This window comes from Bombus bifarius, unplaced genomic scaffold (assembly GCF_011952205.1).
Source record: "Bombus bifarius isolate JDL3187 unplaced genomic scaffold, Bbif_JDL3187 scf7180000010271, whole genome shotgun sequence".
NCBI classification, from domain to species: Eukaryota; Metazoa; Arthropoda; class Insecta; order Hymenoptera; family Apidae; genus Bombus; species Bombus bifarius.
The window spans coordinates 971,982-988,187 of record NW_022885586.1 but is presented as its reverse complement, the minus strand read 5'-3'; the positions used below and the strand labels follow the sequence as shown (position 1 = coordinate 988,187).

Sequence of the window (16,206 nt, the reverse complement as noted above, 5' to 3'; positions counted from 1 at the left end):
TGGTTTATTATACATTCATTTTTTGCTATATTTTTGATGATTAAAGTTATTGAAAATTCACATTACTGGTCTTTAAGGCAGACTTTGGATTTTATTATTGCTTTATCTTACTATAATTTGTTCAGATATTGTAATGTTATTGTAAATTATTGATTTTTTTGTCATACATTTATTTGAAATTGTTGGTTTTCTTTTGTACAGATTATTCGTTGGTAACGTGAGTAAAAGAAAAGGGGTTCACATCACAGACGCCACAGCGATCAATAATCGATAATTCGAACTAATACAAAATGGACGACACAGACGATTAATAATCAATTCGTTGGTTTCCCATGCAGATTTGGTAATGATTGAGTTATCATAACAAAGCAGATTCAAGAATGTAAGTATCTCTGTATATTGCATTCTAATTTATTTGATTATTAGTATTTTGGTCGAACTATTATTAATTTCCATTGACATAAAATCTATAGTTATAATATTGAAATACACAAAAAATATATTTAACGTGCTTCAGAAATGATTAGATTATCATCATAAAATTAAAAATAAAGTGGTTAAAAATTATTATTTTAGCCTTCTTATTTTTATAGTTAGATTAGATTTCACATGTTTTGTTTCAGTTTTTCATAACTTCTACCTTTTCATGCGCTTCGGGAAGGACGCAGTGATGCTTCAAAACTAAACGTGTAAGAATCTTTGCATATCGTATACCAATTAATTTTATACCTTGTATTCTGCTTTAATTATTCATAATGAAAAAACAAGTCTGATTTTAAACTTTAATGTCAGAGTTTCAATTGTACAGTAATTAGAGTTTACTAGCAATTTTACTTTTTTATTATCATTAAGGTTCAACATTTTCATAGAATTCCACATTACATTATCTCAAATTTGTTGTCGAATCATTACTTAATTTTCAAAATAAATTATTCACGCATATATTATTCATATATGTATAATAAGTCATATTTTGTTAAAGGTTTATCACTCCTTCCTCTTCCTTCTGTTTCCTGAAAAGGATCTAGTGGAACTTCAAAAGCCAAGAATGTAAGTAATTTTGTAATCTGTACTTTGTTTAATTCTATTCCTCGCTACTCGTGATTTGGATATAGTTATTAAAATTTTAATAGAAATTAATAGAGGATAATAGAGATCTCCCACTACTTCAAATTTTCCAACTAATTAACGTCATATTTAAGAGCAAATTATAATATTCTATGTATCGCTATAGTTCTTTCCATGATGGGACTGCTGCATGGCTTCTCTTTGATGACGGTCTTCACAGCATCGGTAGTCACCGACTATGATCCTCCCATCTTATCGTGAGTCGCATGCATTTTCGTTCCTCTGGTCACTCAATCATGTCGTAGGATGAAAGGTCCGAATCGACACGGGTGACTGGTTGTATTACGTAGATTTCTTAACGAGCATAGTGATCGCGGGTATTTGTTATACTCGTGAGTAATAACATTTTCTTTTCTGTGTCTTATTTATTAGTTCAGAATAGGTCTTCTTGCACATCGCGTTTTTTAATATTAGTGATGATGCATTGACACAATCATTGACACGAGTGTGGTATTAATATTGATAACTAGTTTATGTATGTACGAGTGAAAATGACAATTTGTATTCATTATACATATATATTTGCTTATAAAATCAGAGTGCATGTATTCAATACAAAGATAAAATATCCATACAAGCATACGTATGTAATGGATAAATGATGCATATTAGAGTCTTTCTTGTTTCCTTTAAAGCTTTTCTCATTGGTTAAAATTTACACACCGGTTTCATTAATTTCATAGCATTATAGTTTGTAGTAGTACGATATTTGAACTAGCTTTTTCTTCATGTATGGATATTAGTTTTATTTTTGTTTTAAGAATTAGTGTTTCGGCCTACCATCGCGATTGTTTTAATTAGTTTTCTAGTTAGAGTTGCGTTGATGAATGATCGCGTTTTTTAAAGTAGCGTTGCGTTTATATTCAATGCCCAATCTTCTTCCACTGGATCGTGGAAGCACGTTCCTGCTCCTCGACCATCAAATGCAGTTTCACCAGTAGCTTGTTATATAATGGCTACACTGGACCGTTATTAGTGTTGCGAACATATAAATCTGAGTGCATAGAGTAATAATTATTAGTGTTGCGTAAATAATTCACACGGAAATTTTCTGTTTTTTTTCTTTTCTTTCTTGTCAATAGCAAATTAATTAACATTGCAAAAGTAATAAAGCACTCGTCGCGATTTGTTTTGAGAAATTTCTGTTTCATAGCTATGTATAGTAAATTAGAGTTGCGAAACGAAATGGATATTCCATTCACGGTTGTTCGGTTACATCGAGTGGATACTTTGATGGCTCTTCTGGCTTGTAGCGCTAAGTCATATTATTTGTTAATAGCGAATATTATTTATTCACATTATATCATTTATTTATATAATCGCTGTTCTATAATAGACAGACAAAAGCATGTATGTATATATGTACTTAGCTGGTATTTACTGTCATCAGTTTCAAAAAATGAGATTATCCAACAGTCGGACACGAAGGGACAAAGGAAGGAAAGTGTGCGATGGCACACCACCGAGGCATCCATCACAATTTTCGGCGGAACATGGAGAAGTTATAAATCCTCTTCATCCGTGATGCGTGAGCTTCGAGTATGCAAAAGTTGACTTCATCGCCCATGTCGCTCAAGTTGATGCACTCTGGATATGATAAAGCTGACTCCTAATTCAGCCGGTAGGTAGCAAGGTAGAGATCGACAGCGGGGAAGGGTTGCAAAGAGAGAGGGGGAGCGGAGAGAGAGAGAGAGAAAGAGAGAGAGAGAGGAGTAAATGGTCAGAACGGGGAGAGAGGGAAATAAGCCCCGTTAAGCCTATGAATGCTCGTCGAGCGCCGATAACAGAATTACTGCTGAGGGCTGTTTACACCGGGGCTAGTGCAGCCGCGTCGAGCGCAGCTAATTGTTTTAACCGCCCGTACTTAACTATGCGGCTCAATAAGTCCCGGATTTATGTAGCCACCTACGAGGGCCATGGTACAATGACTGTTTTAACGAAGAGACCAACGATAATACTCGACAATCACGCGAATAAAGATTGCAAAATGTCCCAGATGTCCGAAGATACGATAAATGAACATAGCGTGTGACAAATAATTCGACGATTCTTCGATTTAACGATTCGACGACTCGACGATTTAATAACTTGCAATTCCGAAGCGAGTGTCACTGAATCTTTGCGTTTCGAAGTCTGAATAGGTGAATTCGTGACGTTGATGAGTATAACAGATGGAAGGAACGTTTACTAGGCGAGGAATAAATTTACAAAGATAGTTGGTAACTTGAAATATCAAAATATCTTTTAAGTTGTCCAGGAAGCGGAAGTCTTACCAGCATTTAGCGTTCATTAGAGGGGCTTTAAAAGTAAAGATACCTTGAAGAGTAGAGCAAAGAGGCATCGATCTCACGGTTTTCTCAAAGCGGTGCTACGTCTGTAAGGGGATCGGGTAATTGAATAAGCGCGAACCAACGATAGAAACGTCTTCCTTTTTCAGGGTGGAAAGTGCGAGGGTAATAAGGTCAAAAGTGATTTACCTTGGTAATTCGTGCCGGTAAGACCTGTACAGACGTTTTAATCACGCGCCCGTAAACTCCGACTGGTTCCTTTCGTTGTGTAACGTTTTCATGCGTCTTTAGAGAATTATGCGCAAAAAGACGCTTTCAGGGGGCGAGGGAAGGATGGACAGGATTTAAATTCGCCGCTGAACAGACGGTTTTCCCGGGGGTAAATGAGAACGTGGGTCGCGGTACTTGGTCTTCGCGGAAACGTTTGTGATTCTCTGAGGGTCGACCATTGAAATTCAAAGGAAACCCATTCGGTGAGGGTGTACAAGTTTTCGCATCGCTCTTGGCTAGTATCACACGGCGAACCATCTTTCTTCTTATCTTTTTTCGGTCTTTCGACTTTCAACTCTAACCGTATCCAAGCCATATAATCGGAAAACTCTAGTTAATACTGGATATCTCCGGATCGTAGGTAAACACAGCAGTTGCGTTGGATTTAAGTCGGGCGATGGTGATAAATAAATTCCATTGATGTTGCTTATCACGTAAAATACAGAATATTATAAGTTAAAGCGGCAGAGTTTAAAATTAAGTAACTTGACTTAAACTGTTGCGGATAAACTAAGTACCATAGGTACTGTTGGAGAATTTGTTCGTTCGAGAATGTTTATTCAGTTGATAGTTTATTGGGAAATTATGCAGTAAGTTTAGTCAGGTGTAGGATCGATTGCAAACACTTGATAGGCTTATGACGTTCGATTGCTGGAATCTTTCAAGGAATTAGGACATGTTTGTCGTTGAATACACGCGTGCAAAGTCATTAATTGTTGCTACAAGCACTTTATCAGTTTCATTCGTAAAGGTGGATACAGTAGAATCTCGATTAGCCGAGTTGAACCGTATCGGGACATTTTCGGATAATCGAAAACCCTGATAATGTGGAAATCGCATAATCGCATAATAAAATCATAGAAAACATTTTGATAATGTAACGTTGTACACGTATTTAGGTTTAATTAATTATTTAACCTGGTGAAAGTTTGATTAAATGCTTTCACAGCATCTGACCATCCACACTTTGCTCTTCGCGTTCAAATGTCATAAAATAAACATGTAGAGAAATGAATGCGAAATAGTAATGTGAAATTCGACGTGGGATAGATCGTCGTCACGATTATCCACGTGCAGTTTATTATAAGTTAACTAATGAAACGAAGGAAAAGTGAAGCATCGATTCGCTAGTGTGATGTATAGATATAGCTGCATCAAGGAGAATGTCATCGTCGTGAGTGTTTTCATTGGTAACTATCCGCCGTGTGTGTATACGTAACAAACTCTGATTGGAGCAAATCCACGTAAACTCGTCTCCTGCCAGGGGCGCTGCGGGAAATTCAGAGGAAACTTTATCGTTCGGTTGGCAAGTGCCAACATTGCACGCTACCTTGAAAGCCTTCATTGTATTGCAAACCCGATTTTCAGAGTCTACAGGCTCGAAGAAAAAAGTAAGCAGCCGGGTAGGAGTGAGTGCATTGCCTGCTTACCTCATGAAGGATTACCCTTCAATTTTTCCAAAGAGCACAACCCTCGCGTTTTCGGTTCAATCGCCTCGTTACCTTTTGAAGGTTACTCGTACATTATTTTATTCTCATTGTAAATCTTCCATAAAATGGAAACCGAAACTTTTCAATAATTCTTCTATATTTTCGCATGGAAATTGAATTACTGTTCTATACATTTATAGCGTTTTACGAGAATTTCGTGCGAACAAAGTTGGAAGCTTCGCTATATATTCGATGAATAAACCTTTGATCGACGAAGAATTACTAGACCTGGCAATGCTTTTATCTTTCATTTAGCTCTCGTCGTATTTTTTCGTCGATTTTCAGCAAACGCGGAACTACAGAGTCTGGTCTATCTATAATTTGGTTTCAGCGGTGAGACAAAGTCGAATTTTCTGAAAGAATTTTTCTAGTTAGACACGAGAAATTTCAAATGCTAGGCGAGCGGTAGCCCTTTGCGGAAGCTCGTTCTTGCGACAGCCGATGGTTGTAACACCGGGTTCTACAAAAGTAGTACGAACTTTTAATTAGGTGCACACTCTGACGCTGTGACTTGAACATAAGGGTACATCGAGGCGACCTGACCTCGCTAAAGATCGATTAGCCGCCGTACGACGAGCTTTCGTTTCTTCGTTTGCCTGAATAGGGCTGGAAGTGTAATGGCTGATTAGAAATTAATTTTCGAGACCGCCTTGCAATACTCCTTCTGATCGCAAAATTAATTATAACCAACGGACGTGAAATATGATAACTCCATCTTAATACGAGCTTCACGTATATTAATTATTTAATAATCGTTCGGAAATTACGATGAACAATTTCCTGAGGATATCTATAGATAGAGAAAACTAATTATCGTAAAATACACATATTATTACGATTTTTAAGCTGAAACATGCGGTTTCGTGAATTATTTCACGAGGACAGGTAACGGTAACGTGATTGCGAGTTAACCTCGGAAAAATTAAAAGGAAAGACCGAGCTGGTTTACAAGGAACTTCAATTTTCGTGAATTTCACGTCGCTTGGTCGATGTTACAAGCCAGGAACGTTTAATCACTACGAAATTAGGATAACCTCGTGCTGCAGTGTCGTGATTAAGCCGAACCTCCAGACTTGGCCACCTATGATGTGGTCTTTCAAAGTAGATATACACACCGTGGTGAAGGAAGATGCAACACAAACGAAGGAGAACAGAGAAAGACGAGGAGCATTTGCTAGACAGCGCGTCCGTAATCAAAGACCCACCATTGCCATATCGAAAGCTCACAAAGTTGGAGCTTCCCTGCCAATTTCGTCATCATCTGTTGCCAACCGCAAAATCAAGAAGCTGATAGGGTTATACACCCTGTCGAATCCGGCCTAGAGTACAGCAATTTCACGATATCGAGTTGCATGTAATGTATCTTGATAATATATGCAGTTCAACGTAGTTTGATGCAATTAGTGACAGATTTCTTTAGAAACTGTTTTCCACGGAACGACCCTTTTCAATTTTATATTAATAGTCAACCGTTGCTTAAAACGAACGTTTGTTGCCATCTTGAAACCATCTTGATCTCGAATCGTTTGAAATCTTGAAATGTTTCCCATTTTTAGAAAGAACAAACGTTTTCACGCGAGTGAAATATTTGGTTATGTCCGACACAATGTCACGCGTCTCTCTTGTTGATTTTTTCACAAATCTCTCCAGTGGAGTAAAAATTGTCACTATTTTTTAATAACAATGTAAATTCTAAAACGTCACTTTTGTAAGTATTCCGAGTGTTTAAGTAAAACTTAAATTGTTAATCTCTTTGCGATCATCGCCTTGTCTCCCATAGTATCTTCTCGTCCAAATATTTTCTATTCTGTCGCGTAAACGATAAAGTATCGATTAAATTACAAACTAACAAATTTTTCGCGATTTCGCGAAAGAAGGAAGCTCGAATAGAGAATATAGAGCAAAGAGAGGCGTAACAAAGAGTATTCGTAACCTTCGGTATTTGTCAAATTCGGTGGCAAGTTATAGTCGCAGCATCGAACGCGGCATTTTTATTTATTCCGTTGAATACGAGCTACGATCAGAGTAAATCCCACGGCACAACGAATAGATACGATTTTTCATTTGCGTTTTTTTTTCTCTACTCGTCGGGTCTTGTACACCGTTTATTCGCCACCTGTACCAACCGCCACTCTCTGTAATTGCATTTCCACGACGATCGATGCACGTTATTGTTGAATCACGCATTAACAACGTCATTAATTCAAGCGTGCGACGTGAACGAGACCGTTCGCCCGTACATACGTTGAGAAGATTACGAAACGGTAAGCTGGCACCGTTTAATGATTCGTATGAATGCCGCGCGATGCGTCAAATACATTTTTCGGTTTTCAGCAATTTCTCACGCATTCGTCTCGGTTTATTTAAAGCACACGTATATTATTTTAATGAAAGGAAAAAGTATACAGGCGTGTATTTATTTGACGAGAGAAAAGAGCGAGAAAACTCGCAGCTTTTTCAATCGTATTAAAGCTGACAGAAGTTTTTAATGATGATTTTCAACGTATATAAGAATATCAGTAAATTTGCGTTTTATTATCCGTCGTTAGTCTTTCCGCATTTGCTAATATTGAAATTGATTCCACCGAGTATTTCGTTATTATGAATATTCATATTACCATTTATGGTTGATTTATATTTAAAGTACTCGATTAAATTTTCACTATTTAAAATACGCTTATTAATACCGTTGCACAATTAATGCGTAATTATCATTTCATATATAGGATTCTTTTCGCTTATGCCACTCTTCGGAAACGCCACCTCCTCAACGCTTCTATCAACCCATTTAATTTAGAACGTTCGTGGAACAAACATGAGACAATTTTGAATGATCAAAAAATACATTATATGAAATTAATTCGTATTAATGCACTTGATGTTTTTCCATCGGGTGAGGGAAAGAACACGGGACGGGGAATTAATTTTTCAACGAAACTCATCGAGAACGTTTTCATTGAACATTAAAGCAATACGTGTTTAGTTGTTTCGCAAACTTCGTTTCGACGATATCCGATGTTGCACGGTCTGACAATTATTATAGAATTACTTTGCTCGCAAGTTATCTCGCATGATTAAAGAATTTAATTAGCTGCACAGGTTGGTCCCAACGGATTTTCATATCTCACTCGATGTTTCTAATGATGCTTTTTTTTTACTATTTTTCCCTTCTTTTCTTTCGTATATAGGAAATAAAAAGTCAAAGGCAAGAATCGAAGGCAATCGGTCGATCGATAAAGCGCGAAATTGGACGTAAAATTCACGCGTACACTTTTGTACACGCCTCGGTTAAAATGTATACAATTTCTGGAAAGAACAATTATTTTTTACTTTCAACGATGCATCACAATTTTCATCTTCTTCTTCAGCGATCCGTTGCGGACACCGCTAACAAACGACGAATCCTTGAACGAATAATTAAGCAAGCTTCTCCCTCTTCCTCTCTTTTTCTAGTTACGAAGTCAAGCACTTATCTAACGGTCCTTCTTCTGCGATGATTCGAACGTGTACACGCGATACATAGGCGAGTATGGCTTGACCTCTCCGTCGCTGTCACCATCGTCTCCCGTGGGATCGTCCCTGTCCGGTTTCGAGGATCGATATATTTGACTTTTCTCGTACAGCGGCACTGTTGGAAGAAACATACAGTTTAGTTTTGCTAGTCCTGCTAGAACTACTTGGTAAATAAATGGATAGAGAAACTTGGCAATGAGTTGGTTTTAGTGGATAATGGATGAGGTTGCGATGCAACTAAGTGTTTGTCGAATAGAATTTTTTATTGTAATTCTCGATTGCAAATATTCTCTTTAGATCGTAACGAAGATGGAAGAGATTTCTTCTCGGTTCGTTCTATTCTTTCCGAATTCTACTTTTACGGAATTATCGAGAATTCTTTCTTCAAAAATTGACGACATTGAGATTAGGACTGTTCGTTCATTTTTATTACGATCGAGATTTCAAAATGTCACCGATTATTTAAAATACAAAGATCAGTGGCTCGGCGTGCGACAACAGGTTTGGCCGGAATTTCAGTGAAACTTTTAATTGCGAAAGACAAGGTGGCTACCGTGGTTTCCAACTGACCAGAGATATTTACACTCTTGAGCAGGAGAATAATGTAAACCAACTGGTAGTTTCCACAAATACCGGTAATTAACATGTAGCAGCCGTATATTGTGTAACGGGGCAGTACGTACAAGACAAACTTGGTTTCGTAGTTTCCTCTCTCTCGATGTTTTTCAACGACGGCGTGTCGTTGGCGTATTCTTCCGTAGCCATGGCGCACGGGGGATGAAATGAAAAAGCTTCTGTCACGTCGGCTGTTTTTTGTGGGATTTCGTAATTTTGAAGTGGCACAGTGCCGACTACTATATTTGTTCGCAGTTTCAAGTTCTTCTGAAACATTCTGTAGTACCACTCGCTCACGTCTACGCAGGCCTCGACCTTTCGGATAAAGAGCGTAAAGAAAAAGTAGTATGTACTTGGTTTGCACGTACCATTGGCAAACACGTATCGAAGCTACGTTTTTAACGATCTGATTAATTTTAATGAGAATTCTTTTATTGTGTCCAGTGACCGAAGAGAATCTTGTATTTGTGAAAGTTAACGACGAATTGAAAACCTTGCTGCGTCGAATTTTTATATTTTAAGAGAAACTTTGGTAAAAAATTGAAAAGAGAAATAAACCGCGTTATGAGAACGATTCTATTATACTTTCCTCATACTCGAACAACTTTTTCACGATAAAAAATTTGAACAACTTGAAAGAAGAATAGCAGGATTAACAATGAAACATAGAAGATAGTAAAATGTAGGCTATTATAAGACTTTTACTATTATCGAATTGAATCATGATCGACTATTTATTTGGTTTCTAGAAACAACGATTACCTAATGACACGACGAATTGGTTTGCGAATTGTAGGAATGAACACTACGTATAGTTTCTCTGATGGTACAAAATACCAAGATAAATTTGTATGGAAATTAGACTCTTTCAGTAGTTGTAATCTTAGCTCATTTTGATTTTACGGTCGAATGCAGACAGTACTAAATTTAAGACAGTCTCACTTTAAGCGTGTATAGAACGTCGATGATGTTGCAGTGGATCATCCCGGTGGGTGGTACTGCAGGAACGTCAAACGTGACATCGTACGTATCGGAGTCTTTATTAACGGGCTGTTCTACTTCTACTACGATTTCTTTGTGCTTACGCGACTTTTCCGTCGAACGATAAGACACCACCTAAGAAAATATGTATCATTTAAAACAACTGATGGGAGAATAAAAATGTAATAAAAGAAACACATCTCGAGCATGACCCACATACTTTTACCGCGATACGCTGCGTGAAAAGGTGCTGCTTTCAAATAAAATTCGACGAAAAAACTTTTTCACAGTGCAATTGGTATTAGTCTAAAATAAAGCTATTAACTACGATATTTACTACAAAAATAAGGAAATAACTTGCAGCATGCCATAAAAAGAGGAGATACATTTAAGAGGATATTCTACTGTTTTTGTAACACGTACTCTTATACGGTTTCTTTGGTATTTTTCTCCTCTGGCAGTTTCTCCTTATAAAAAACTCATAGGATCTCATCTTTATTCATGTCTTGGTAACATTTACAAATTTGTTTAGAGGAAAAGAGAAAATTGAAATTGATGTTGGTAATTTTGAAGACAGTGCTTTGCATACATACTTTTAAAGCTGTATTCTTCGAAGGAATATAAAGAGATGTTAAAGAACTACGGTAGAATATCCCCCAACTACGTTACAGTTATACAGAAAGAGTATACTTTTTTAAAAACGACTCTGATTTTCGTAACGACGACGGTGGTGGGATTCGTCACGACAATCTCAATCGGTATAGTCTGGCCAGGCACGTAACCACGAACTGGAACAGTCATGGACATGCTGATCGGTTCCGTTTGGCCAATATACATCTTGGATTGTTTGATACTTATTGGCAACTGAAACGATCGTTCGTATCGTTGAAACTTTTAAACGGCGTCGGTCTTAGGCTGAACGTTCTCTGGCATTAACGAAGCGCAAGAGCGAGTCGTTAATTCGAAAACGCACTGTCTGGTTGCGCCTGAGAAACGAAATCACATCGCAAAAGCAATATCGTTGGCTGTTAGATTTCTACTCACGGGAGCGAGAGGATCGCGATTAAGGTCAAGAATGGGTGCCACCGTGAATGGAATAATATTGGTGGAAAACCGATAAATGGTCGTTACGTCCAACAATGCCCTAATCGAGTACCGTACTCGTCCGTATCGGCCCTCGAAGCTGCACGGCAAGTTCTCTGGCAGCGTTAGGCTGAACGGGTAGACGCCTCCAGTTATCATAGTCTTTTCTTTGCCATCTACTCGTGACGAGAATCTGTTAATCCAACATCCTGGTACTCGTGTTCCAATCACTACCATCTCGTGTACTTACCGCCAGCAAGATACGTCTCCACGTGAAGATAATTCTCGAACGCCGAGAACTTACGTCGAATTCCAGCCGATCGATCGGTAAAATACACCTGAGCTTCTCCCTTGCATTTAAGTCTAATTCCTGTGTGCGGGAAGGATCAACTTACAACGATACTATGGCAAAAAGTTCATCATTAAATGTACTGTGCTATTTTGGTTGGCGCATATGAAACGTTGTCTCTTTAATCCTCTAAATATTGCAACCGATAAGAAACGAAATGAAAATTTTCTGAAGCGCTTAACGTTTAATACACGTGTCTTGTAATAAATTTCTTCTCCTTTCTCTACTTCTTCTTCTTCTTCTTCATTATGGAGTAATTAACGACAGGACAAAATGGATTAAATTCAAATTTCGGAGAAACGATATTTCATATGCAAATTAACTAAAATCCTTGTTGGAAGATAATAATGGAAGCTACTAATTATAATACATGTATTTTAATATAACGAGAAGGCAAATACTTTCCAATACAAATTCTATGGTTACCAGATACGTTTCTCTATTTGCTACGTATTCCTAGATTCGAGTAAGAAGTTATTTAAATACTCGTTAAACGTAACGAAGTAACAGCTAGAATTAGCAAAAATTGAAAAGGCAGAGAACGTGCAAGAAATATGTTCGTATTTTACTAGGAACAGTATATTAGACATGGCTTAACGATCTCTTCAGTACAAGAAAAGTCAGTCGTGAACGTACGAGAGATTCTTCCTGCGTTCTATCTATCCACTCTACGAGCGTTCCTGCAATACCAGAATCACGTGGTAACATCGTCTGGGTGACGTATACAGAGCGGTAGTAAAGTCTTTTAGGTCACCCGTTATGCAACACGATCGATGACACATTTGGCACACGTTCGACTCGAACAGAGAAGAAATTTTTGTGATTGCGAAGCGACAACAAAGGTAAATATCGCGAAAATAAATACGAAGTTAGTCGTGGCTCGTTACAACGAGCCAATCGAATATCTTGCTGCGAGGTGCGTTCCCTCTATCTATCGCACAGCAGGGTCGGCTTTCGATACATCGGAGGCAGTAGAGGAGATAACGTGGCAGACACGACCAACCAGCGAAACTTAAAACTATAGTTGTCCCGTTCTCTGGCCAAGTTATCTGACGGTCGGTTCCGTTCAGATTAATTTCGATGCCTCATTGCAAACGATATCAGCGACGATCTGCTTTCTCTCTCTTTCTGTTTGTTCACGAATATCTGATAAATTTCAAAGTACACTCTGCCATTTTCGACGAGAACAACTTTCTTTGGAGAAAGCGTGGTTCGAAATATTTTCTTCGGTCGAAACAGTTTCCGCCTCGCAACAGTTAACGTCATAGAGATTCAGTTTTCTTCGGAATTAAATTAGATGTCGTTTTTAGATCGCCTTGGTGGTAGCTTACCTAAAGCACTTGTTGGTTCATCCAGATCTAAACGTACGTTCCCTGAAATCTGATTTCCGCTGTAACAGACCTTCTGAGGGTGGTCGAGGATGACCTCGATACGTTGGAAGCCAATACTAATCGCAGTGAAACGTATATAAAAAACAGTAATTTGTAAAACGATTCATTTCACCAAACTTAATTATCTTCGTGTTCTACCTTTTGGAGAGCGTGGCAGCGATCGACCGATCGGTTTCAGCTTCTATCTCATCCATCTTGTAACACGTGTATACGCAGCTGTTTAAATTATTTTCGACTCATCAGCGATTCAAACTTTCTCTAAATCAATATAAACGCTTTTAATCTAAATTATATAAATTATATATATTATATAAATTAGAGTTACAGATTCTCTTGCACCTTATACAAATAAATACATCTCAGAAAATCACTTTTAACAAGATATTATTCACTGTACACGATCACACTTTGAAAACAACGTTCATCCCCTTCGCGCAGACGTACGTATACTCCATCGATATTATCTTTCCACTAGATTCCTGTCGACTAAACGTTTCAACCAGATGAATATCGTAGACGGTAGACGATCACGCCACGACGTGGAAAAAAACAGAGTCGCGAGCGTGCGAAAGGCTAGTTCGGCTTGCGGGTTAAGGGCGCACAGTGAGATGTTTGTTGACAAGATTCCAAAATTGCGGCGAATCGTCGGCGACGCATGCGTCAGTCGGTTCGCCAATATCGTGGCGACATTCTGTCACGTACTGGAGAACAACCTTTGCTCTTTCACTTCCTCCGATTCGGGTAATCGGAGGATTCTCATTGAGCTGTGAAAGCAATTCCTCGCAGGTAGAATGCACGCCGCAGTGGCGTAACTCTGAATTAAGGACAGACAGCGGTAATAAGGGCACCCGTATCGACCATTCGAGGATCACCTGGCCAGCAAGTGACTACTTGCAGCGTTTAAATTCTGCCGCATCGCTGCCACTGTTCTGTCGTCGCCCCTGATGCACCACTTTCGTTCCTCTCGCAGCGAAGATATCACGCGAAAAAGATCGGACAAGACAGCTAATTCTTTTGCGCTCCGGGTCGGTCTTTTGACGAATTTCTGGAACGTGTGCTTAATGGACTGTGCCCTTTTTCGTTTGCGATACTCTCTTCGCGTTGTATCCGGTTGAAGCGGTCACACGGAAAGATTCCACGAAATGGGTCATATATTTTTCCTCTGTTTTCCCTTTGTTGCAAGTATCAACCGTGCGATGAACGCTTCTTCTTTTTTCGTTAAGTTGAGGTCGAAAAGTGAATAAATGTTAGGAAATTTTACACAGAAGTTGAGGTTTTACATATACATTTTGAGAATATTACAATCGATATCAAGATAAATTCAAAGACCTTATTAAGAATTGTCTCGTTGAAAAAGTCAGGAGGTATACTACGTGATCTGAATTTATGATGCAACGATGCGTGATCTCTTCGCTATTTTCTAGGTGAAAAATTTACATATACTTGTCCTCCTTGGTCTCGAATTTCTTAGTTTCCTCTTCCGTTTTATTCTTGGTTCGGGTTTCAGCAAAATTCAGAAAATAATTTCGTGCGGTTCTCTGCACTTTCTTCCTTTCTACGATAGTAATTACTCTATTAGAAATTCACGAAAGTGGTTTCACGTAGGAACTACAGAATTGCGGAATAGTTTTCCATACTAAGGACATATGGAATTTCTCTGCATTGCACACCTGCATGCCGAATGCAGCGAATTTGGACCGTAACGTATTCAAAATTCAGGAAACCGGCCAAAAGATCTTCATTAGCGTTCTCCCGCCTGTACCTTCATTTACAATCTTCCAAGGACAGGTTCGATGACACGTTAAACGAATTTTTAACATTCGGTTTGGCTGATCTAAACTCGAATTAACCGAATTTCTCATCCAACTTCGATACTAGTCGACATTAATACCGAACAATATTAACTTAATATCATAAATTCATCTCTTCAGTCTTTGAAACTTCTATATTGTCTATTGTTGTCTATTGTTGCAAGCAAATTAACGTCCATCTTCCCAATTCGATTCGCCTCCGATTCCAAATTGACACAGTGGTCGAAAAGATAAGTAAAATTCTTCCAGCAAAATTCTTCCGGTGAAAATAAAAAAATGAAATTTCTGTATATTTGACAAATTATTATAACGTTTCAAATTGATATAGGGGACGAATGGCAACTAAAAACAGGTAATAAGTCTACAATTCTTTGCTTCTTACAAAGTAAAAACAAAAAAGCGAGGAAACAGTTATCCATACGACCAGGTCTACTGGCTTTGACCGGTTACTAATATCGATTTCACACAATTGTAGCATACTACGCCCATGATACCTATCTTCGCAATACAATCTCCCTAATAAGCGTCCATGGTCATTCGTTGCGCTAAATGAACGAGGTTCGACGGAACACACACGCGACGGATGCCACAGCATTCACTTTCGTCGGGAAAGTAACGGGAGCAACGTTTACATAATTGATCGTGTATTTTAAACAGGAAATTAAGTGGCGAGTTCAAGACGTTGTGACGCTGCGACACGCACGAGTCCACCGTATGCACTGCATAATTATCGGTTTGTACTTGCAGCAATTGGTAAACCACTAGTGTTCATGTGGTTCTTCGAAATTTTCTTTTTTGTAGAAACGAATCACGTTATCTGCCGCCTGTTAGGCGAAACGAATCGTGCTTCGCGCAACAACGATTCTGTCTCTCCCGAGTTGATTTTTATCTTTCTTTCTTATAGAAATTGATGCTAGTGATTCATTGATCGAGTATATGTAAAATTTCGATTTACTGTCACGCGTGTGGCTTACGTACCGGCTAGTCGGTTAAGCCGACTACCCGGCTACATTTTGTAGGCAAAAACAGCCGATCGATCGACTTCAAATTTTTAGTATTACTTTATAAGGTATAGAAATAAAAATACAATGTTCTTCCTTTATTGCTATTAGTATAATTTTACTATTTTTTAATACGCAGTATTCTTACTTATAGGTAGATATTCACAAGTAACGTAATTATTACATAAAAAAACAAAAATATTAATTGTTATTTACTGAAATAAACGAAACAAGTACTTTGGTCATTATTTCTTAATTTTATCATAAGAAACAACTCTTTGAAACA

At 38.2% G+C, this 16,206-nt stretch overlaps 1 protein-coding gene and 1 long non-coding RNA gene across 4 annotated transcripts; one reads left to right on the top strand and one right to left on the bottom strand.

The window, feature by feature from the left end:
* Window positions 1-630: 630 nt before the first annotated feature.
* On the top strand, window positions 631-1,719 carry LOC117216580. The gene is made up of 3 exons (XR_004489390.1): window positions 631-689; window positions 983-1,050; window positions 1,235-1,719. It is a non-coding gene; the product is annotated as an uncharacterized LOC117216580 (long non-coding RNA).
* A 6,395-nt stretch (window positions 1,720-8,114) lies between these two features.
* Window positions 8,115-13,901, bottom strand: LOC117216541 (arrestin domain-containing protein 17-like). Of its 3 annotated transcripts, XM_033463305.1 has the most exons (9): window positions 13,470-13,901; window positions 13,247-13,367; window positions 13,049-13,164; window positions 11,619-11,738; window positions 11,330-11,544; window positions 10,976-11,149; window positions 10,247-10,420; window positions 9,373-9,619; window positions 8,115-8,804 (listed from the first exon to the last, which is right to left on the bottom strand). In XM_033463305.1, exons 2-9 carry the CDS (start codon window positions 13,300-13,302, stop codon window positions 8,650-8,652), a joined length of 1,257 nt encoding a protein of 418 aa, XP_033319196.1. In that variant the 5' UTR covers window positions 13,303-13,367; window positions 13,470-13,901; the 3' UTR covers window positions 8,115-8,649. The 3 variants fall into 3 exon arrangements, with proteins under 3 accessions (XP_033319196.1, XP_033319195.1, XP_033319197.1); XM_033463304.1 differs by lacking the exon at window positions 13,470-13,901 and having other exon boundaries at window positions 13,247-13,432; XM_033463306.1 differs by lacking the exons at window positions 10,247-10,420; window positions 13,470-13,901 and having other exon boundaries at window positions 13,247-13,432.
* Between the last annotated feature and the right edge of the window lie 2,305 nt (window positions 13,902-16,206).

What these genes read in the sequence shown, in the direction of transcription:
- LOC117216541 (XM_033463305.1), bottom strand. Translation starts at nt 13,302, where the DNA reads ATGGATGAGATAGAAGCTGAAACCGATCGGTCGATCGCTGCCACGCTC. An exon ending in TGAACCAACAAGTGCTTTAG is followed by an intron (nt 11,739 to 13,048) that starts GTAAGCTACCAC and finishes TCCCGCACACAG; the next exon opens with GAATTAGACTTAAATGCAAG. An exon ending in TCAGAGTCGTTTTTAAAAAA is followed by an intron (nt 10,421 to 10,975) that starts GTATACTCTTTC and finishes ATATTTTCTTAG; the next exon opens with GTGGTGTCTTATCGTTCGAC.